The following is a 22468-nucleotide window of genomic DNA, read 5'->3' as shown; positions in this document are numbered from 1 at the left end:
GAGTTGAGAAAGTTATGAAGCTTCTTGTAACTTTAAGTTAATGTTTATTTTCAGAGAGCACTGTGCTTCATTCAAATGGGATCTGTACAAACCACAAAATGGTTTACAGGTAAGTGCAAAAGCACTCTTATGCTAAACACACTGGAAGTTCTCAAAAGCAGAAGGGAAAAACATTCCTATTGCATGCTCAGTTTGCTATGGCCCAAAGTTATCAGATAATTAACTTTTACACCCAGCTGTGTACAGCAAAGGCATATTTGGCCCCAGCAAGGATTGGGTTTATAGAAAATCTGAGCTGCACTTCTTGGAATAAATTCCCAGTCCTTAATCTTTTAGGCTCCTTCTGGTGTCACTTCTCCTTTCCAGCATTTCGTGTCCTGCAGGCTTGCCCTGCTGTAAACCATCCCAAGGAAACGCTCCCCCAGCTCTAACACCTCCTGTGCAGAAGGGAAGCTGCAGCTTCCCTCTCTTTTGGGAAAACCAAACTGCTCTTTATCACTGGTGCAAACCCATCTCTGCTGGAAGGGCAGCTGTGCAGGGGTAGCTCTGTTAGGCTGGGCTCAGAGGCCAGCTCTCCAGGCCTGGGGCAGTGCCCAGGGGAGCAGAGCAGTGGTGCTGGAATCTGACAGCCTGCAAGGCCATCATGCAGGAGCAGGCTGATCTCCGGCTGGACAAAAGTCCCCAGGGCAGGAGCCACACCTAGAAACAGAAAATGAGCCCTTAATAAGTCATATTACTTGAAACTTTAAAATTCAGCAAGGTGTCATCAGGTGTGCCCTAAGTTCTGACCTTTTTCATTATTTATGTTAGGGACACCTTTTCTTCCTTGAGGAACACCTTTCTTCAGTAGGTGCTAAAAAAGAAAGAGTTTGCAGTTGTGGTCTATTGTCTTCCAGAAGGCTTAAATCAGCATTCCTGATGACCTCTTAATTTTGCATTAATTATAAATTCATCTGTATTTGTTGTTATATCCCTGATTAGAACCAGCTCATATGGTGCTAATATGACCTCCACAGAGCTTATAAATAATTCAGGATGAAAGCAGCATTTGTTAATCAGCTACTGGGTTTATCTTTCTAAAACACAATTTCAGTTTAAGTACATGCTCAGGAGGAGCTATCCTGTCACATGTGAAAAAACACAATCATTGAAAGGCTCTTTTCATTCTCTTTAGTTTTCAAGTGGCAATTTTTAGTGGAAGCTGCAAGGTGCAAACAGGAAGCCATTCAATCAGTAGCAACTAATACTTACTGCTTTATTTTTTACTTCTAACACATAAATATGGGGGAACAGGTGGCTAATGTATAGCTAGAGCAGAGGAGAAGTGTTTTCTTTGCTGTGGCTCGTTTCCTGTTGTGAAGGCATCAAACTCTTCAGCTTAAATATGCAGAGGAGAAGCTTTATGCAGGGCCTGTGACTTTTGCACTGCCAAATGGCTCTGCTCTGCTGCTTAGCACCTGGAGACCTAAGGAGTGAAAAATGATTCCTGAATTGCAGTTTGGCCAAAAATGCTCAGAGGAATAAATAATGCAAGATTGCCTGGAAACCTAGGCACAGTCTCTTTTAAGCTCTGCTAAAACCTCTCAACACCAGCAGCATGACTGGATACTCTGTGCTCTCTCTAGCACAAATGACTTTTTCCCAAGGCATCTGCAGTGAAAATCTCTTTTTATGGCCTGTGACCCCAGTGAAGATTCAGACATCAGTTGAGCTGTTTAGATCAGTGCTTCAGGGTAGACAGTTGTAAGAGCTTTTTCCTGGCTTTCTGTGAGCTCTGGTTTGTTTCTGACTTACATCACAAGTAATAGTTTACATCATTTATCTCTGTAACAATAACAAAGTATGTTTCTCAGGAAAGGTAAAAAAACATAAAAAATGGCAGTGATTAAACAGTTGGGCCCCATTTTTGTGGGAAAATAGATGCTAGAGAAATGCAATGTACTACTGGCATGGTGACACTGGTACCAAAACAGGAGCACAGTTGTTCTGCAGGTTTTGAAAACAAAATTTTATAAGTTAATACTTAAAATCACTTCAGCTTTAGAGGATTGTGCATGGGAACTGTGGCAATGGCCTGACCCTGTGAAAGAGACACTCCATGGCAGCCAGCACAGGGTACCACACAGCTGGGCTGTGCTCAGGGCTGAACACAGGCACAGCTGGGGAAAACCTATGTTCTAGCTTGGGTTCCTGAGATGTTCTGGTAAGGCAAACAAACAATGAGACCACATGAAAAATGAGCATGTTTGAGCAGTTCTTGTGTAGATTCCCACTCCTGGGAAACAAGCATGTTCCTGTCTGCCTAGAATGAGTCCTCAAATCCAAGTAAGAGTGCCAAAACTAATTTATAAATAAATATAATTAATACTTTCATTATACTATAAAAGGTATATTTTATATTAGAATAGATTGAAAATATTAATTGTGTAGAGTTTCTCTTGCTTTACAAACAAAAATAATGTTTACTCTTCAAAACTTCATCTAAAACTGCTATAAAGTCTGTAAGAGGTGACGCTCATGGAATAACAAAATGATATTTTATTAGTTAAGTAGTTGACATTCATGGTTATTACATTTCTCAGAGTTATTAAACATTCTCTTTGATTTGTCATTCAAGTTAAGTCTGCTGTGTTTTAATAACCTACTGAACTATTTAATTTTGAATCATTTTGGACTCAAGCAACATTCAAGATCTTCCCCTCTCTTAAGAATGTGAGGGTGCAGAACTCTGTTCATTCAGTTTGTTTTATTTCTATTTCTTTGAGTCTTCATCTGTTCCTTGTTTTTATCTATTAGCTGAACTTCAGGGGGCTTTAAATAGAGCTTTTCTTGTTTACCCTTGCAGGAACCTTCCAAGAATATTTCTGCACCGAAGCCTCTGCAATAACTGCACCTTAGGTAGTTTCAAGTCGGCTGAGATGTATCAGTCCCAGGTAAGGAGGTTAATCTGCTTCCTTGGGCACTGGCAGCCTTTCCTTTGCACGTCAGCCCTGCAGCTCAGTGCACACAGAGCCCCCTGTGCAATTGCAGGAGCTGGGTGGATGCAGGGCTGGGCCTCGCCAACCCATCAGGAGATCTGCTTTTCAGGGGAGCTGAAATGATGGAGTACTTTACTAGCTGACTGCTATAAAATTCTTCTCTGCTTTTGCACAAATTAGGATGTAAGCATTTTCAAAAGAAGCAGATTCGGTTTGTTAAGCTCTATGTGCTTCCAACAACACGGTCAGCTAAAACACAGAGAATTTTGTTGGCTCTCCTGAAAAAATCTGTGGAAAATGAAATTCTGTAATACCTGTTATTTTAATTTTCAGCTCATAACAGCAATAAAAGCCACAATAGGTGGTGTTTGCTGAGAATTCATTAATGGTTGTGTCCCTTCAATAAAATACAAAGCAGCTTCATTTCACTGTGATCATCAGACCTTAACAGCAGCTTGGTGAGTTTATTATTTTCCTTTGCTGCTCTGTATTTTCTGCCATGTGTTTTCAACCACAAGTTTCTCCCAAGGACTTTGAATTTCTATTGCAAATAAAACGTTGACAATGCTTTTGGATACATATGTTCTAACACTTATCAGTGAGACATTACGCAGCCATTTCCCAGCAATAACAACATAATAAGAGCTTGGCAGATTTTTTTTTTCTATCAGCGGACTTGATTATTTTAAATTGATAACAAGAGCCAGGTGGCTATTCATAAGGGCAAGATATGAATTGCAAGCACACGTTTCCAAGGCAATGTTGGCCAGTGGCTGTTCAAGCATAAATTTCTTCCTATTACCACTTTTGATGGGAGGTAAATGGTCCAGTTCATCTCTATGGGAACACAAAGTGGCAGGACACCTCCAGCATTACTCTTTGCACTGTTCCCAGTGAAAGAAGGCAATGTTTACTCCACTGTGACACACCTAGGTGACATTGCAGTGAGTAATTTTCTTATGCTGTTAAACAAAGATTAGGAGTCATACCCCATACTGTTCTGTAGTATTTCTGTGTGAGGGCTGCTTGCTGCAGAAGATGCAAGGAGGAATTAGAGTTGGTAATGTGTCCTACAGGATAAAAAGGTGAATTGATGATCTGAGGAAAATCACAGGATTCCTCAGTGATCCTAGGAATAATATCTCTAAACTTTAGTTATTATAGCTCTGAAACAGGTAAGAAACAGACCTGAAAACATCACTAGGTTGTGAATTTAGAGTGAAACATTTCTGGTTTCTGTTTGTTTATGAAAGGACAAGACAGAAGCTGATTAGAGTATGGTCCAAATTTTTAGTAAACCTAGATAAAGAATATGGGAAGGGAGAAGGGAAGAGCACTTGTCCTGCCCAAAGAAAGGAATAAGGTTATGTCTGAAAATCAAAGCAAGAGCTGCTTGATGCCTTTGTTTTAATGTGTTCTGGTTGATTTTGTCCTTTTTTAATTCAAGGTATAGAAACAATAGTTTAGTCAAAATTACTTTAATCTAGCAACTTGCCTACAATTTTCAGAAAACCCAAGAGAACCACTTTGATATCTGTAATTTAAATCAGTTATTTAAAGTATATGAGAGAGAAGGAATCTAATGTAATCTGAAAGCAAAGCCAAGTAGCTCTGTTAACACAGGCTTAACTTGCAGGTTCTTTGGCAGGAGAGAACCATTTTAAAAAATGGAAATCTGGTCACCTATTTTCTTGATAGCAAAGTTTGAATTATTTTTCCTAGAATAGAAAATTGATAGATGGAAAAAGATTTGTGTTAGGGTTAGGGTTCAGTTCAGTCTGGTGAAGCCAGCTCTTTAAAATCCAATGCTCCAAGCTCTGCTCCCCATCTCTGCTTGGAAAATCATGATCTATATTCAGTATTCATTCTTTTTCCCCATCCACCTGTGTACACTCAGATGTAAAAATCTCCTAGGATCCACTCCCCAAAATAACAGTGTGCTATTGAGCTGACAGCATTTCTCTGATGCCATGTTCTTTTTCATAAATATAAACAGGTCTCGTCAGCAATTACATTCTTCCTGTAAGATGTTTATCCTCAAGTTAAGGTCTAGGGCACACACAGCAGAATTTTCTTTCAGTATTAGCAGTGTGGTTAAGTGCCACACTTCCATTTTTTTCCTCCCATTCCTGCATCAGTGCACTGTAAATTAGCATACAAACTATTTTATCAGTGTTTCTTATTTTCCAAAGGCGGGGGACTGTTGAACTTCCCATATTTTTGTTTGGTTTTGTGCCAATAAAATTGAATTGCAGGAGGGGAGGAGGTAACACTTCACCTACTGGGTTGTTTCATGACATAGGAGGTGACATATGCTTAGTGCCCTGTATTTCTGATGAAGTCTTAAGCTGATGCCAATGAGCCCTCTTAAAGCTAACTATAGACACTTAACTCTGTATGATTTAAAGCTCAGCAAATAAATTACAGTGGAAATACTAGAATACATATATAAAAAGTGACTATTGTTTTGAAAAAGGTAAACATGGAGAATTGACTGCACCTGCTTACCTCACAGATGCTGTACCCAAGACTTGCTCACAGTCAATATCAGGAACTTGCAGCACTTTAAATTATTGTCTCACAAATTGCTAATATAAACTAGCAAGGCTGTACATCACTATTTTATGTGAAAGAGCATGGCATAGCTTTACACGGATCAGGATATGCTAAGTTACCATAATCAGTTAGTAATCAGCTCACTTCAAAACAGCAAAATGAGGAGTTTACCTTGTGTTCTGAAAAAGAGAGGCTTGAATGCTGTATAAAATCAGTTCTGTTCTGAAGCCCCCTTGGCAGTCAGTTTTTTGGGGTAGGTAGCATGCAGAGCTGTTATAGAAAGAAGCAGTCCCTTTGGCTACATCTTGAAAATCAGATTCCATTTCCCCCCAAGTTCTCCTTTGCTGAGAGTTGAGCAGGGTTTGGGTTTAATCCACTGGCAGTACATAACTTTTAACATTCTTATGGTTCTTCCTAATGACAGAAAGAGGCATGCAGTACCTGGGGTTCACTGAAACCATTAGAGTTCCCTGGCCAAGCTTTGTGGTTGTTTCCCAGCTGAAGGCCTTCAGCCATTACCACACAGGTTTACCTGCAAATTTGAGAATTCTCATCCCACCTATTCTACAGGGATGCTAGGTTGCACAAAAAATATTTACTTTCTTTCTTCCTTGTTTGAGTATGTTTGTTTTCCCTTGTTCTCTGCTGCCTGACTAAGGAAAGTAAATCTAATGACTAAGTAATCTCTCACATTGGATTATGTTTTAGATTTCTTATCAGATTCCATTGTGTAAGTATGATCTGACACATAGGAGAACAACTGTTATCAAATGTATCTTTCTTCAAAAGTTTTACCAAGAGATAATAATTGATAAGGTTTTCCTAGATCATAAGCCATGTTTTGCTCAAGCCTCACTTTCATAAATGGATGGAGATACGCAAATGGAGCTTTACTGATCTCCCTGTTTAATGTTTTCAATTCTTTCATTTTCTTAGAATATAAACTGTGTTAGGTGGAGGAAACAGTACAAATCTCCAGAGAGTTATCATGTCCATGTATTAGAGCTGCATGTATATGCAATGATGCAGCAGAAAAACTAGCCCCTGCAACTGTTGCAGAATTGCCTAGAAATTGGATCTGCTGAGATTTTGTTCTGGTAACATTCCCAAGAACTTGGGCACCTAGTAATTTAAAATATTGCTTCTCAAAATCTGGATCCATTAAGTTCCATCTTATTCTGGAATTGGAGAAATTTCCTATGTTCCCCAGAGGTCTGCTGCCATCCAGAAACAGAACTCCCTGTATCCTTGACTGTGCTCAATTGTCTGGCACCTGTGCTATGCAAACTTTCCAAACTGCAACAGGAATTGGAAAAAAATATTTTATCTGTTGGGTACTGTCTAATCCACATCTTATGCACTCAACACCAGTTTTTTACATCTACCTCACCTGGACTACAGAGAGAAAGAGTTTCCATTGGTGGTGTAAAAGCACTGATCTGCATTCAGAGCTCTGCTGCTCATCTGATAGGGGAAGGACTGAAGACAGATTGTCTAGAACATAAATCTGTGAGTTAACTGATCATTTACTAAGAAAGAAACCTGCTACATCCTCAGTTTGCTATTTGTGGGGGTTTTGAGATGGAGAGCAGGCCATGCTAGGCGCTTTTAACTGCAGGACAAGGCTCACAGCTGTGAATGGAATTGGATTTAAGTGCCTGCACTATGTCTAAGGGGAATCCTAAATGTATCTTCTGCTTCGGTATTTTATCTTGCCTAGGTCAGCCAGTTGATATTAAACATTTCTAATTGCCGAGCAGGGAGCCTAAAGATGTTAGCTTGCAGCTGTGAATCCTGCTGGAATTATTCAGGAAGAATAACACTATTATTAGGGATGATGACAAAACTTAAACAGTTTCAGTAAAATGCAAATGAAAAATAGAAAACATCCTACACTTAAGAGACTGCAGTATAAACTGACAAAGCTCATAAAATCTGTGAAGCTGAAGTGTTTCTGTCTCTCAGGTGAGGAACTGATGTGTTGTGTTCCTGAGGTTTATAAAACAAACCCCATCTAGGATCAAACATCCTAGAGTAGAATGCATCAGAACCAGAAGGAAGTTACAAAATTCCAATATTTATTTCTGGGAAACAAGAGGAGAAAAGCCTCTGCTTTTTTGGTTTTGTTTTGTTTTTTTTTTTTTTTTTTTTTTTTTTTTTTTTTTTTTTTTTTTTGGGGGTTTTTTTTTTTTTTTGGGGGTTTTTTTTTTAAAGATGTTAGCTTGCAGCTGTGAATCCTGCTGGAATTATTCAGGAAGAATAACACTATTATTAGGGATGATGACAAAACTTAAACAGTTTCAGTAAAATGCAAATGAAAAATAGAAAACATCCTACACTTAAGAGACTGCAGTATAAACTGACAAAGCTCATAAAATCTGTGAAGCTGAAGTGTTTCTGTCTCTCAGGTGAGGAACTGATGTGTTGTGTTCCTGAGGTTTATAAAACAAACCCCATCTAGGATCAAACATCCTAGAGTAGAATGCATCAGAACCAGAAGGAAGTTACAAAATTTCAATATTTATTTCTGGGAAACAAGAGGAGCAAGCCTCTGCTTTTTTGGGTTTTTTTGGTTTTTTTGTTTGTTTGTTTTTTGGTTTTGTGGGGTTTTTTTGTTTGTTTGGGGGTTTTTTGTTTGTGTTTTTTCTCGAAATAGATGTCCATTTGAGAATTTTGTGCATGTATACACAGATTTTTTCCAAGATCCATCTCTGACCAAGAGAGGATCAGCTGTCTTGTGCAAGAGAGACCAGAATGTGCATTCTAGCACATAGCTAGAAAATTGTATTAAGGTAAAATATGTACATCAGATACAGAGAGGGGACGAAAGTTTAGAATTCTGATTACTGGGTCAGACTATCTGGAAGGTACCAGGCTTCCCTAAGTTTAATCACAAGAGTATCTTTCCTTTCACAAGAGCCACTGGTGGTCATCTGCCATTTTTTGCTTTTATAAAACAACAAACAATTTTAAAATATGACCTAGAATTGCTGAAAATTACTTTACATTTTTATATCTTTTGTGTCTGCAAATTTGGAGTTCTCTGTTAGTTCTGGATTGCATTTTCTACAACTTTGGCTTTATTTTATTAAAAAAAAAAGAAATTTCTCAACCCTTAAAACTGACCTCAGTATTTGCATAACAAATATGTGAGCAAAACTGAAAAAGCTCATTCGTGGCCTCAGTATTCAGTCTCCACTTCAGCCATATCATTTAACAAACACCACACTATATAAAGGGAATTTGTGTGAACTGCTTTTCCATTTCATTTTGAAGCAGAACGGTAAGTTGAATTTCCTTTTAATAAATCACAAAGAATTTCAGCTAGAAGGCAAACCTGTTCCTTTTGATTTCTGTGGTCATATTTACATTCTAAAATTAAATTTCCCTTTATTAGTAATTTTTTACTTTGCTTATACTAGCAATTTGGGTAGATAAGGAGATGCCTGAAGGACACTAGATAGTAATGACTGATGAAGGTCATTAAAACTGGATTAAAACTGAAGGGCTGTGTTTTTTTCAATTTTGTTATATAACTGATCAGGAGTCTGACTCTGCATCATAATCCAATTATGAGCTGCATGCAGTAGTCCATTCAAACGGAACTCCCTGAATGATCATCACCAGGCCAAGGGTACATGCTGTAATTGCATTTCCTTATCTCAAGGATGTGAGTATTCCTAGCCACCTAAGGTAGGTTTCTGTTAGGGTCTTTAATAATCTGAGTCACTGGCCATGTTTCAATAGGTGTCTGCTGGCCTTCAGTAAAAGGTAAACCACTACAGATGCTTCAAATTCAAAAACCAACCTCAGCAGCACATTTAGTGCTGCACATGTTTCATTTTGAAGCAGAACGGTAAGTTGAATTTCCTTTTAATAAATCACAAAGAATTTCAGCTAGAAGGCAAACCTGTTCCTTTTGATTTCTGTGGTCATATTTACATTCTAAAATTAAATTTCCCTTTATTAGTAATTTTTTACTTTGCTTATACTAGCAATTTGGGTAGATAAGGAGATGCCTGAAGGACACTAGATAGTAATGACTGATGAAGGTCATTAAAACTGGATTAAAACTGAAGGGCTGTGTTTTTTTCAATTTTGTTATATAACTGATCAGGAGTCTGACTCTGCATCATAATCCAATTATGAGCTGCATGCAGTAGTCCATTCAAACGGAACTCCCTGAATGATCATCACCAGGCCAAGGGTACATGCTGTAATTGCATTTCCTTATCTCAAGGATGTGAGTATTCCTAGCCACCTAAGGTAGGTTTCTGTTAGGGTCTTTAATAATCTGAGTCACTGGCCATGTTTCCATAGGTGTCTGCTGGCCTTCAGTAAAAGGTAAACCACTACAGGTGCTTCAAATTCAACAAACCAACCTCAGCAGCACCTTTAGTGCTGCATATATGCTCTCAGGTGGATTTGATTTTACATTCTTTAAAGTGCAAATTCTTGACCATACTGCTATTAGTTAAACAGAGCCTATATGCTGCAAATTCATGACATAATTGAATATTCCTATAATTCAAGGGTATGTCGCATCAGATTGATGTTGAGGAGACATTCCCCTAGAAAAACAAGTTGCTGTTGATGCAGATTAAAAATAATCTCAGAAGTCTTCTATGTCAGAGTCAATATGGAAGATATAAACAATGCTTTTTCTTTTAAAAGCTCACCTCTCTTAGTAAATGACACTAGACTGATATTCTGATTCTGCTTGGCATATATGCTTTGAAATATAATAGCAAATACCTTGTTATAGCTTGATGAATCTAAGTGTTAATAATCTTACAGCATTCAACCAAGCTTTTATTTTAAATTTTAAGTGGAGCTGGATTTAGAACCTAGTTTGTGTAAATGCTGATTTAAAAGGAAAAAAAAAAAAAAGATGGAAGTTTTTAAGAGCGAACAGGTACAGGATCCTCTTTGATTTGTGTCAATAGAAAAGTGAAGTAATGGATATTAAGTTTTTTGTTTTGTATGAGTTCAACCCATGAGCATCACCCCATTGGAAATAGATACCCATTCTGGCATCTTGAACCTTTCTTTATGTCTCCTGTTAGTTTAACTGAATGATGTCAATAACTGGATATTTCCATGCCAGAGTATCTCACAGTCCCTCAGGTTTCACAGCTGCACAGCACACCCACTCACTCTGCTGTAAACAACCCACAATCTACAGTTTTAAAATGCTTTTTAGTCACGATAGCTCAGCACTAAGATTAAAACCCTAGTTAATGTTTTATCTGTAGGGATAAAATAAGATGAATAAGCCTATTGCCAACCAGCAAAAATGCATTTCCTACAAGAGTAACTGACATTTTCAAGCTTGTGGAATTTTGTTCAAAACAGGACAGGAATGTCAATTGAGCTATAAAGTTTTGCCCATGTGTAAAACAGCATCAGTTTATGCCAAATAAATGTGCTTAGATAGCGTTGTGCTTTAAACAAGCTCCCAGACATTAGCAGCACCTCTGTGACAGATCTGCCTTTCAGGTTAATACCCTATGCATCACTGAGTGATTACAGTCCTTGCAGACAGCTGATGGCTTAAGTGTGATCAGTTACCTCTCAGCCTGTCATTTCTCAAGGATTAATCCAATAAATTGTCACTGATAGTGAAAGGGATAATTTATCTTCACTACTCATTTTATCAGCCTAGAAAGTTTATCAGTCTAGAAAGAGTTTTGCGTATAAACTACACAATGGTTGCAAAGTAAATCTGGGCAATCTCTTACGCCTGAACTATAAACTTTATTTAAGCAAGGAAATAATGTAATTTCAAGAAGGGATGATGGGGGGAGGAGTGTGCAGTTGTATAAACCAATGTCTACAATTTCTTACAGAATCATTGCCTGACAAATGTGTGGGGTTTTTTTACAGCTGACCTGAGAAATCATGTTGCCTTACTCATCCTACATCCTCATAGCACTGGCTGCTTTGTTAGTGACTTGCCAAGCAGCGAGTAAGTGCCCAGGCATTTCTGGGCTACCTGGAAGGGATGGTCTGAAAGGTAAGCAAACTTGCCTCTTTTGGAAGAGACCCACCTCACAGAGGCTGCATGGCTAGAACAGAAAACACAGAAGGACATGTGCTCTCAAGGGAGCAGATGTGTTAAGCACAGGAAGGAAAAGACAATGGAGGAAATAGGCAGTTTAATTTTTTGTTCTAAAAAACAGGTCTCCTCTCTCTTCTGGGGGAAGAAATACTCTAACATATAAACATTTTATATGTATGCAGAAATGCTTTCTCCAGGTCTGCTGACAAGGCTAAAGCACTACCAGAATTATTCCCAGACTCCCTTTATTAGGTCAAATATGGGGCTTTTTAAATGGATTGTGAAGTTCAGTAAGAGCTGCAATGTTGCTGGGGATGCAGCAACCTTTTGTGCTTCTACACTGCGGTTTGTTTTAGCTGTGAATTGTGGATTATGATCATGAGAGTGATCATTAGTGACTTTATTCTATGTGTAGGACCTCTGTTACCTCTGGAAAGTGGTATGAAAAAAGAATCCACCTTTACAGTGGGTTCCCATCTTCAGCAAGCAGTGCTGGATGTATTTCACAGTATCCAGAAACCTTCCACTAACACTGCTTATGGCTCCCATTAAAGCAAGTTAAACACCCAGCACTTTAAAAAGAAAATCACACGGTTCCATAGAAACTGTTTCCTCCTCAAAGCATCCCTCATGCTGTCATTACCAATTACTAGAATGAAACCTCTCTTTGGCAAAGCCAGTTTCACAGATAAACTAGCAAAAGGCTTCAACCTGCAAAGCTTCATTTTCTTTTCTGCAGAGGGGAATTATCAGCATTTCAGAGAATTAGATATTTTTGTTATTTTGCTTTAATATAGAGTAACAACAATGTGAAAAAAATACTGGGAAAATATATATTTTACACTTGCTGATGTTAAAAAATACATTTGCAGGTTAGTTCTGGAAAATAATTCGTTTTATTCAGGGGATTGTTCCTAGCAACGCAGCCTAGTATAACTGTCTAACTTTTGTTTTTATCTGTATAGGTCTGCCTGATTCTCTGGCCAGCAAACGCCACGATGCTTTAGCAAACTTGAAACACCGACTTTTCCAACTTGAGGCTGGTAATTCTTCCCCTTGTTACTTTTTCAGCTCACAATCAATTTTAAGTGTCATAGGCAAAGTTAGTTACAGAATCACGACTTGCAGGAAAGAAACTGCATTTAGAAAGGGTGCTACATCCCAAAACTCCATTTTCTCACTCAAAGCAGGGGAAGTCATGGTTCTTATTTCCCTGGAGAGAAGCAGATTCCTCTTGGCAATCATAATGCACATTTATTCAAATTTGGTTTATTTTTAAAATATTCCAACTACCTGTTGTTGCACTTTCCACATGGATTCTTGGAAACTCAGTCTTGTACCACTTTCATCTATCAGCAACCAGATTGTTAAAGATGGTAAATTGTTTTGTACTGAAAAGGGATTCACAAAACAATTATCATTTTTCTGTTTGCCTTGCTCAAATCTGTAGCACACTGATCTTTAGAAAGTACACAAAATATAACAGGGGTTACATTTAGCAGATGTTGGTGCAACATTCTTGTCTTGGAGACAAGGACAGATGGTCACAAGCAGCAAAATATATTTAGTGAACAGTTAGTGAATGGGTAAAATTAAAGATCTTAATTTCTCTTCATCCTTAGCTCAATTTTTCCCTCTGTTCCTCTTAGCACTTGTAGTTTTCATCTCTTGATTTCTCTTTCTTTGCTTTTACATCAGTATGCCATAGAAAATTTACGAAGCTAACTCTTTTCATGTTTCAGTGCTTTCTTTGAATGGGAAAATAAGAAAAGTAGGAGAGAAAATACTTGCTAGCAATGGGAAGAAAGCTGACTTTGCATCTGCACTACAATCCTGTGAAGAGGTTGGAGGAACTCTTGCAGCTCCCAAGAATGAGGAGGAGAATAAAGCTGTTATGGACATTGTGAAAGAGCATAACCAATATGCTTACTTGGGCATTAGAAAGGGGGAGACTTCAGGTCAGGTGAAGTATATAAATGGCATGCCTCTGAGTTACAGCAACTGGCACCAGCGTGAGCCTAATGGCAACGGGAAAGAGAAATGTGTGGAGATGTACCCTGATGGCACCTGGAATGACAAAAAATGCAATATGTACCGTCTCACAATCTGTGAATTTTAAAGAATGGCCTTCCAGCCGCCTCAGAGCATGGAGACAATGAAGTATCTGTGTTTCAGTTTGATTAAATTCCTGCAATTTCTCTGGATCCTAAAACATGAGTCGAATCATATTGTGATTTTTTTAGCCTTAGGAAAATGCCAAATGCTCTAGGTGATTAACATGATTAAAATGTGCCTGAGCTGATGTGCCTGATGTGTTTCTCTCCTTTGGAGGGTTGGGAATACCTCAGAATTCATTTCTCATGGCAGACTGTCTCTGTAGCTTTGTGAAGATTGAGGAAAATTCCAAGGTTTGACTTGGGAGATTGGAAATGCTAAAGTTAAAATTGCCCGTGCTGTCATAGTTGGAATCATTTTGAAGTACTTAATAGTTTCTGCCTCAAAAGAGATGCACAGAGGTTGACTTCACTGGAGCCATTAAGGTTTCAGGTTTCGGACATCACTTTCAATCACAGAGCCTGTGTCACATTGAACCACTCGCTGATTCACTAGCATCCACCTTTTGTTTTATAGAAATATCAATAATGCTAGTTACAATTAATTTTTCTAGTTTCAGAGGCTACTCTCTATAAAACACAAAGATAAATATTGCACTCAATTCAAGTAGGTAGAGCGTATAAAATGCCAAAGATTGCATTTTGTTGCTAAAACAGCACATTCCCTCAGAAAACCATGAGATTGCAGTGTTAGAAGGCCACCTGTCTTTTCCCAAAACACTGAGCAAAGCAGATAATATTTTGGGAAGGCAGCTAAGGTTGGAAGTTCAGTCAGTTCAAACACAACAATCTCTGCTGATGTTATATACCAAGCAACAGCACAGACAGACTTTAACTCAAATCTGGTAGCACCAAGAAGCAACATGTCACAGAATATTTTCACTGCTGCTCCGTTTGGGCAGCCGGTGAGCAGGGCAGCTCAGCAGAGTACCACCAGCAGCAAATTCTCACATTCTCACCTTGCACAGAGGAAGCCCTGGGCTCATCCATCCTCATTCACACACTACCTGAGGGGGGGAAAAAAAGAAAGCACTAGCTTTGAAATTCGTGCATTAAACACAATCTCCCGTCCCACATTCGGCTCTGTGCAGGAAGCCCCTGGAGCTGGACTTGACTCTGGGCAGTCCCAGATGTTCAAAACCTCCCCTGAGGAAGAGGGGTAGGGTCTAGTCCCATTCACTGCCAGCCCTGCCAAAATTTTGGCAAGGAATTATTCATCTCCGAGGTTCATGCAGCACTCCAACTGAGAAGAGAGCAGGCTGGGATTCTGAAATGGAAAAGGTACACCCAGGACCACGCTGGATAGATTTCAAAGTGTGAACCTGCTTTCCAGAGCAGCTTGTTTTGAGACCTGTGATCATGGTACCATTTCAGCCAAAAGTTTCAAACAGGAAGGGAATAGAGCCATGACAACTCTAAATCTGTGGTTACATTGAGAAAAAAAGCAAGGCTAAATTTATATCTTTTCATTTTCCTGGGTTTAGATCTGACTAGCTACGCTAAATCTGCTGGAAAGGGTTGAAGGTTTACTTAAAACTACCTGTTAAATATTAGTATTTTAATAAGCAAACCTCATTAGCAATTTTTGAGTCTAACTGTGCAGTTTCAGTGTTAGAGCAAAGTGTTTACCTGTCACAAAAAGTCACCAAAGCCTTCCCCCAAAAAATCCCTATTAACATCATCTTTTACTCTCTGAACAGAAAAATTATATTCATTTACATATTTCTCCAACTAGTTTTGGGGTATCCTCTTCCTTTAGTTAATAAAAAATTTATTTCTACCACATTTGGGTTTGCAAAATGATTGTAGAGATCTCTTGTAAAGACCTTTAATGTGTAAAAATGTTTTAAAAATGTTTTAACACCACATAACATCTATATCTAAACAGATTTATACTTGGAGACAACAGGGTGTTTTTCATCCAGTTAAGAAAAATAAAATTTTTATTTTCCAGTCACAAGCTAGTATTCATTACATCAATAAGCAAAGTATATAAGCTAGGTCTAAAAGCCCAATTTCTTTTGTTTGAGCCATTATTATTGAAAAATGGAGAAAAAACCAAACACATACATGCTGCTGAAAAATAAAAGCTCCTCAGATCCAGAGAACTGCTTGACAGTTCTTTTCTCTTTATGGTTCACACTTGATGTTGCTTGATTACTCTTTGCAGTTCCACAGAGGAAAAAAATATCCAGAAATCAGTGTTTTTTAAAATTTTGATATGGCTTGTTTTGGGTGTCTTGGTGTATAACTCTATCAATTTATACCCTCAAATTCTATTTGAAACCCAAGCATTTCAGTCTATTTTTTTTTTTTTTGAAAGATCTCAATTCTCCATTTATGTATTTTTTTTTTAATGGACAGGGAGGTTGGACACATGAAGTAACAAAATACATGTTTCTGTGTTCTGCTATGGTAATATAAAAAAGATTGATAAAACCTTTCCTTAAAAGTGCAATAATAATTCCTGATGTATAATGACCAGACCAGGAAAAATCCAGGTTAATATTTTTTTCTTCATTTATAATAATTTGCTACAGAAGTGCAACGTGAAGGTAAGATCTTTAAATCAGAAATGTAGTTACTCCCCACATGCTATAGAAGCTGTTTTCAAGAATTAAGATCCTAGTACAAGTAAAAAGATGGCAAAAATTCCAACCCTTTTGAGGCAAGTGAATCCTGTCTCACATAAGAGAAATTGAATATAATGATACCATTAATATGGTATGTTTAACAGCAAGACTTAGGCTAAAAAACTTATGGATATTTATTTCAGAGAGAACTTTCTCTGGTCTAGAGTGATATCCTCTTTTATAACGGTGTAATGTAATTAGAACTACACCACTCAGAGAAGATAACACCAGCCCTCATCAACCCCTACCACATGTGAAGAAATTTACCAATTATTACAGCAAACACAAATTTTTCTGATTTTTTTAGAAACTTGATTTAAAAAACCCCATGGTTCTTGAGAAAACTGAGTTCCAATTCAACCTTCTGTGACCCTAACTGGCAGGATGTGACACAGGCTGGCAGGGCTCCCTTATCTTGTATAAATTGTGAGCTGTACCTCAGAGTATCAGGTTGCAAGTGATCTTTCATTATCAGAAGCTGAAGCATACTTTTATAAAATCCTGTTAGCCAACAGCTACACAAACACAGCTGATTTCAAAACACAATAGATACAGGAATCTTGGAAATTACAGTAGTACCTTAAAAAAATGATAAGAGGACTGTGATGTTTTTTTTTCAAGTGCCTGTTAGGAAACCAGGGTTTGGCAGACTCTGCCTCAAGGGTTGCGAGCCAGCTGTGATGCCAAGTGAAACCTGGAATGAGGCTTCACCCATCTCTTGTGGCTCAGGAGCTGAACAACACTGCAGAGCAAAGGTACCTTAACCCTTGAGGAGGCTGTGGCAATGGGAACTGTTTGGCTATTAAAGAAATGAGATATTGTCTTGCTTTCCATTGGCTAAACAGCTTCTGTGTTTTTTTCCCAGCTGAGCTGCACCAAGTGACATATCAGAGCCATCCAGAGCCCTCCTCTTTCATCCTTCACCTAAGGCCATGGGCAAGATGGCAGTAGCATTCATGTGCACTGATCACAGGTAAAATCAAGACTTTCTGCTCTAAAATGCTGCTCATCGTTTCATTTTTTAAAATGCCTGTTGAAGCCTGCTATCCCAAGTGTCTACATCTTGCTGAATTGCTTTTAGTGCTCAGCAAAAATAGCCTTAGCCCAGCTCTGAGAAATGGGAGCTCGTGCCTCCCCATGCTCTGTGCTTCCTGCTATGCCAGGCAGAAGAGAGTTGCTGGGCACAGTCTGACAATTACTCTGAAATGCAGCAAACACAGGACAAGGTGGAAACAAGGTAGGCTGGAAACAACAATAGAACGGAACAAAATCAACTTAAACAGAAAATATTGCTAGGGTTGGGGCATTTAAATACAAACAGAGAATAAGAAAATAATTTTTAAGGTTACCTGTGAATAGCACTATGGAAGAAAAAATTTTACTTTCAGGAGACTGAGTATACCAAGGCAAGGCTAGCAAACAGGTTTATGGAAGGAGCACGCAGCCATTCAATTCTGTCTGTGTTTCTCAGAGTAGCTAAGAAAGCAGCATTGGCCAGCCTCTGTCCTTAGCAGGTTTTGCCTTTGCCTACATACACTGCACGACACAACCTACTCAGAGCAGCCATCATTTGCTTCACTGCCACTGAAAGTAGGAAACCTCTCACTGATTGATGTGGAAACTGAAGAAAAGTTGCCTCAATACCCAAAAATAGTTTGTTCTTTATCAGATCTGTGTCCTTGGATCTTGCGAGGCCTCTGTGAGATGTGGTTCAAGGAAAGATCAGAAAATAGTTTACAAGCTATGGTAGTTATATAAAATAGTCTATTAGGCAATCATAAACAAGCATATTAGAAATTAAGGTGTGTTTAAATATCTATTTAATTTGCACTATCTTTTTAGTATGCTGATGAAAATCAAGACAAGAAAGGTTTACAGTTTATCCAGTCTACATCAGTTTTTCCTCATGAGTCTATCACAAGGAACTTTTTATCCCCCCTCTGTTTCCCAGGCCCTGAGTCAGCATGTGAAACACACAACTGCAGGCCAAACCTCCTCCTCTTCTTGTACTTGCCTAACTTGTGGTTTCTTCCAGGTGCAGTTAAATGTTCAAGCTGTTCTCACCATGGATGTAAAGGGCCAGGGTCTGCCAGTGACCTTTTCCAGGGCTCATCTAGAACCCAGGAGCTGGCTTGTCTCATGTTCTCTGTTTGATTTTGGTGGGGCCTTTTTTCCCAAAAATTAAATAATCTCTGCCAGAAGAATGTTGAAAGCATACATCAAACACTCAAAAGCTAAGAAACTTGAAATTTGACAAGAAACTTGAAACAAAGGCAACTCGTGCAAATTTTAAACAGCCCTCTTCTGTCAATGTGCATACAACTGGGCACTGCCTGTTTGTTTTTCACAGGACTGCTGCCCTCAAGGGCACTCAATAAACAATGCAGCAGGATTTAATCCAGCATCTGTGGGCACACCACCAAGGACAAATGTGTTGAGGCACACATCAGGGGTTGAGGTGGGTGTGGAAGTGCAGGCACGGGTGCACAGTGCCCGTGGAGGTGATCCAGCCTTGCTTAGGCCCAGTAGCATTGCTTAGACTCATACAGATCTGCTGACATTCCCCTTCCAGTCTCAAAGACTTCATTCCCCAGCTGTCTTGGCTGCTGGCCTTGCTGTAGCATCAGGATGCTGGCCTGACACCACAAGCATGATGTGGCCACATCTGACTTGGCTGAACTGGAACACAGACACAAACACCTTTCCTTAAAGTCTTCACTGCACAGGGCTGAGAACAGTGTAAAACACTTGGCAAGGCCATTTGCATTTCAGTGATACTCCTCATCTTGGGCTTCTGCTCTTACAGGACTGGCATAAAGCTGCTTTTTTCCTTCACTGAAAGGTCCTTGCTCCACTGGAGAAAACTGCTCTTTTTGACAGATGAATTTCCCCTGGAGTATTCTGTAAGTTATTTCAGCATGTGTCTCTCTAGCTGTCTCCTCTACAAGTGCTGCAGATGCGCCACTGTCATTTGCCTCTGCTGCTACAATTGTGAGATTCTGTTTAGTTAGGAGACTTGGGTCATTATCACTGATAAGTCCTCAGTCTAACAAAAATGGTGGTGGTTTTCCTGGTGAGTATTATATTTCAGGTGGACTTGTTAGGCTTATCTTCTGTGACATTTGCACACCCACTCTGTGGAAACATTAGGTATTTCAAATATGAATGGAGAAATTTGTTCTGTTCCAGGGTTGCTGTTTTAAAATGTGTGAAAGTGTTTCTACAAGTTACAAAAGTACCTTCAAGTACTTTCCTCATGTTTTAAGTATGTTTACCTCTTGAAGAAAACGTTCCCCCATCATTCAAGCTAAAGTTCATTCAATTTCCATTTATATGCCAATTCATATCATATGATATATTCTTTGTGTTCTCTGCAGATAAGAAGATGAATCTCAAGTTACATGCCCTATAAATTGGGCCATTTAATGAGTCTTTCTTAATTCACACAGGAGCTGCTAGGTAAGTTGAACATCTTTAGATAGATTGCTGCTTAAACTATGTTGAATCTATTAAACTGTATCACAAAACTTTCCAATTCCAATGTGTGTATCAGCAGTTTTATTAACAATTTCACCTCTTTTTATAGACCATGTCACCTGAGGTGAAGAGATGTTTAAAAAATGGATGCTGCAATAGTCAAATAAGTATTAGCAGTTGTTTTGCTCTTAAACCAATTAACAAAAACAGCATGTCCCACTTTGTTTTAAACATTCTCTTGCTAAAGCAGCCATGTGTCTAGTGCTCTCCTGTAAAATGAAACTATAACTTTTTACATGGAGAAAAATGGCATATAATGGTATCTGATGTACAGGAAAGAGCTTTGCAGGGATGTTTTGGGCTTTTGCTCTGTAGAATTTTGTAGACTTAGCAGACTGTCTTTTGGGAAAGTATTTTAATTGTCTGAAATAAGATAATTTTGCAACTACATGAACGACATTCATGTCACTGCAGGCAAAATGTAATATATGTAAGACTTCACACTCAGAAAAATTCTAAAACATTCTCTTTTTTTATTTAAATGCAGGACTCTACCCTGGACACGAAACCAGCCTGGTTTACCTTTAGCTTTAAATGATGCTGTCTCCACAGCTGCACAAAATCTTAGCAGTAGCTTTTTTCCTGCTCCCATTCTGTGCTCAAGGAAAACTTGCAGGATTTCTTCCACGGTTCCCTTTCAAGCCTTTTTTTGGAGACAGGAGCAGCAATGAAGATGAACAACAAATAACAGGTACATGAAGTTATCTCCATTTTTATCTGTTGTGTTCTATTTTTATGTTTTGAAAACACAGTGCTATCTACCATAATGTGATATGTGATCTACTTGAAGTAAAACAATCAGGACTTATTATTAACTTCCTTATATGAAGTAAGACGCTTAAATCTCTATTTAATGATTCAGTGGTTCAACACACATAGAAAAGTTTAGAATTTTCTGTAGCACAAGAAATTTGTTGCTGAGTCCTAGGTTGTAGCTGTAAGCAAGTGCTTGAACAGCTTGAAGGATTCTATCAAGGATTCAGTCCCTGGACACAGTTAAAAATCAGCTAAACCTACTGCACAAGTGCCAGAGTTTTGCCTGGACTGGCTCAATCACTTAGAGAGAAAATTATCTGTTTGTCAGTTCCAGTTCATAAACATCCCTGCTCTGCAGATGACTTCCAGGAAATTATCCCCTATCCTTACAAAGATTTATGTGTGTTACAAAGATTAATCACCTGTTTAAAACACAGCAGTAAACTAAAACTTGTCAAACAAACACTTTGAAAGTTCATAATAATTTCATATGATGAGCTCTGCTTTATTTGAAAGCCAAGACTGACACTGTAAAGCAAAGTGCCTGATAGCTGGTTTTGTTCACAGATCTCACACCTCTGGCTGGTAATGAACATGGGGACCCTATCCATCAATTAGAATACCGGATTTCCAGACTGGAAGGAGGTATTTTATCTGCCTTTACTTTCTGCTGCTACTGGTTTAGTGGGGGTAGATCAGGTGGGCAAAAATTGCTTCTTCAGAAGAAGGCAGAATTTTCTGCAGTTTTATTGCATTCCTTTTTAAATCTTCTTCACTGGTATATCAATGAGTGAAAACTTTTAAATGGGGGTGGGGGAATGGGAATTAGATTTTCATAACTAGTGGGAGACACCTGGGTAACAGCTCTGGAGTATGAGTGCAAGCAAGGCAGGAATGTGGCAGATTGAAATCCCTGCCTGTGCAGAGCTGCTCCATGCACACCTTGTGCCCCCAATAGAAAAACAACACTAAAAACATACCAAGACAATCATGACCAGATCAATTCTAAGATTCCACTCACTCAAGAACATTGGTGAACTGCAAACCACCTCAGAGTCGTATGGAAAGTCTCAAAGAAAATCATATGCTTTAAAAAAAAAAAAAAGAAAAAAAAAGTATTCCTTTCCTCCTCCAAAATTTTATGTGATTCTCCTGTTTCATCATCTGTGCACTTCTTCTCTTTCAACCCCTCCCCATTTTCAAATTTCTTTGATTTCAAGTTCTCCTTTCCTTTACCTTTTCCTGGGTTTAACCTAAAATTATGGAGCAAAAGAGCAAGAGTTAAAATTGACATCAAAGTGAGCACACAACAATCACACGTTTAACATCTTTTCCCTCCTCTTGCAGTCCTTCGCTTGAACAAGATGATAACAGAGTCTGGAGGAAAAATCTTTGCTACCAGTGGAAAAAAAGCTGATTTTGATGCTACAGTGGAAAAATGTAAAGAGGCTGGAGGCTCTATTGCCACTCCAACGAGCCCTGGCGAGAACGATGCCATTCTGTACTTTGTGAAATATTTTAACACCTACGCCTACCTGGGGATAAAACAATCCCTTATTCCAGGAAGATTCCAGCTCCTGAATGGTGCTCAGCTGAGCTATACTAACTGGTATTCAAATGAACCTTCTGGCAAAGGGGAGGAGGAGTGTGTGGAGATGTACACTGATGGCACTTGGAATGACAAAAAGTGTAACAAGAATCACCTTATTGTCTGCCAGTTTTAGTGCTTCCCTTGCTGCTCTCTGGAATATGCTTCTCTATCACTCGTGTCTTCCTTTGTAGCTAGAGAACTTAGATAATGCAGCATGAAAAAATAAAATGCACTCTTTCCCA

At 38.7% G+C, this 22468-nt stretch overlaps 2 protein-coding genes across 2 annotated transcripts; both read left to right on the top strand.

Annotated features, from left to right (window-relative positions):
- Window positions 1-11435: 11435 nt before the first annotated feature.
- On the top strand, window positions 11436-13714 carry SFTPD (surfactant protein D). Its single transcript, XM_041405020.1, has 3 exons — window positions 11436-11550; window positions 12561-12638; window positions 13338-13714. Exons 1-3 carry the CDS (start codon window positions 11436-11438, stop codon window positions 13712-13714), a joined length of 570 nt encoding a protein of 189 aa, XP_041260954.1.
- Window positions 13715-19728: 6014 nt separating this feature from the next.
- On the top strand, window positions 19729-22468 carry LOC121336138 (pulmonary surfactant-associated protein A-like). The gene is made up of 4 exons (XM_041405006.1): window positions 19729-19801; window positions 20367-20570; window positions 21203-21280; window positions 21983-22468. The coding sequence occupies exons 2-4, from the start codon at window positions 20414-20416 to the stop codon at window positions 22357-22359; spliced, it is 612 nt and encodes a 203-aa protein (XP_041260940.1). The 5' UTR covers window positions 19729-19801; window positions 20367-20413; the 3' UTR covers window positions 22360-22468.

The sequence above is a fragment of the Onychostruthus taczanowskii genome, unplaced genomic scaffold, assembly GCF_017590055.1.
Source record: "Onychostruthus taczanowskii isolate IOZ18803 unplaced genomic scaffold, ASM1759005v1 scaffold22, whole genome shotgun sequence".
Classification (NCBI taxonomy): Eukaryota; Metazoa; Chordata; class Aves; order Passeriformes; family Passeridae; genus Onychostruthus; species Onychostruthus taczanowskii.
Note: the sequence above shows the minus strand (reverse complement) of the source record. Positions and strands in the feature narration are given on the sequence as shown.

What these genes read in the sequence shown, in the direction of transcription:
- SFTPD (XM_041405020.1), top strand. Translation starts at nt 11,436, where the DNA reads ATGTTGCCTTACTCATCCTACATCCTCATAGCACTGGCTGCTTTGTTA. An exon ending in TGGAAGGGATGGTCTGAAAG is followed by an intron (nt 11,551 to 12,560) that starts GTAAGCAAACTT and finishes TTATCTGTATAG; the next exon opens with GTCTGCCTGATTCTCTGGCC. An exon ending in ACTTTTCCAACTTGAGGCTG is followed by an intron (nt 12,639 to 13,337) that starts GTAATTCTTCCC and finishes TTCATGTTTCAG; the next exon opens with TGCTTTCTTTGAATGGGAAA.
- LOC121336138 (XM_041405006.1), top strand. Translation starts at nt 20,414, where the DNA reads ATGATGCTGTCTCCACAGCTGCACAAAATCTTAGCAGTAGCTTTTTTC. An exon ending in AGATGAACAACAAATAACAG is followed by an intron (nt 20,571 to 21,202) that starts GTACATGAAGTT and finishes TTTTGTTCACAG; the next exon opens with ATCTCACACCTCTGGCTGGT. An exon ending in GATTTCCAGACTGGAAGGAG is followed by an intron (nt 21,281 to 21,982) that starts GTATTTTATCTG and finishes CTCCTCTTGCAG; the next exon opens with TCCTTCGCTTGAACAAGATG.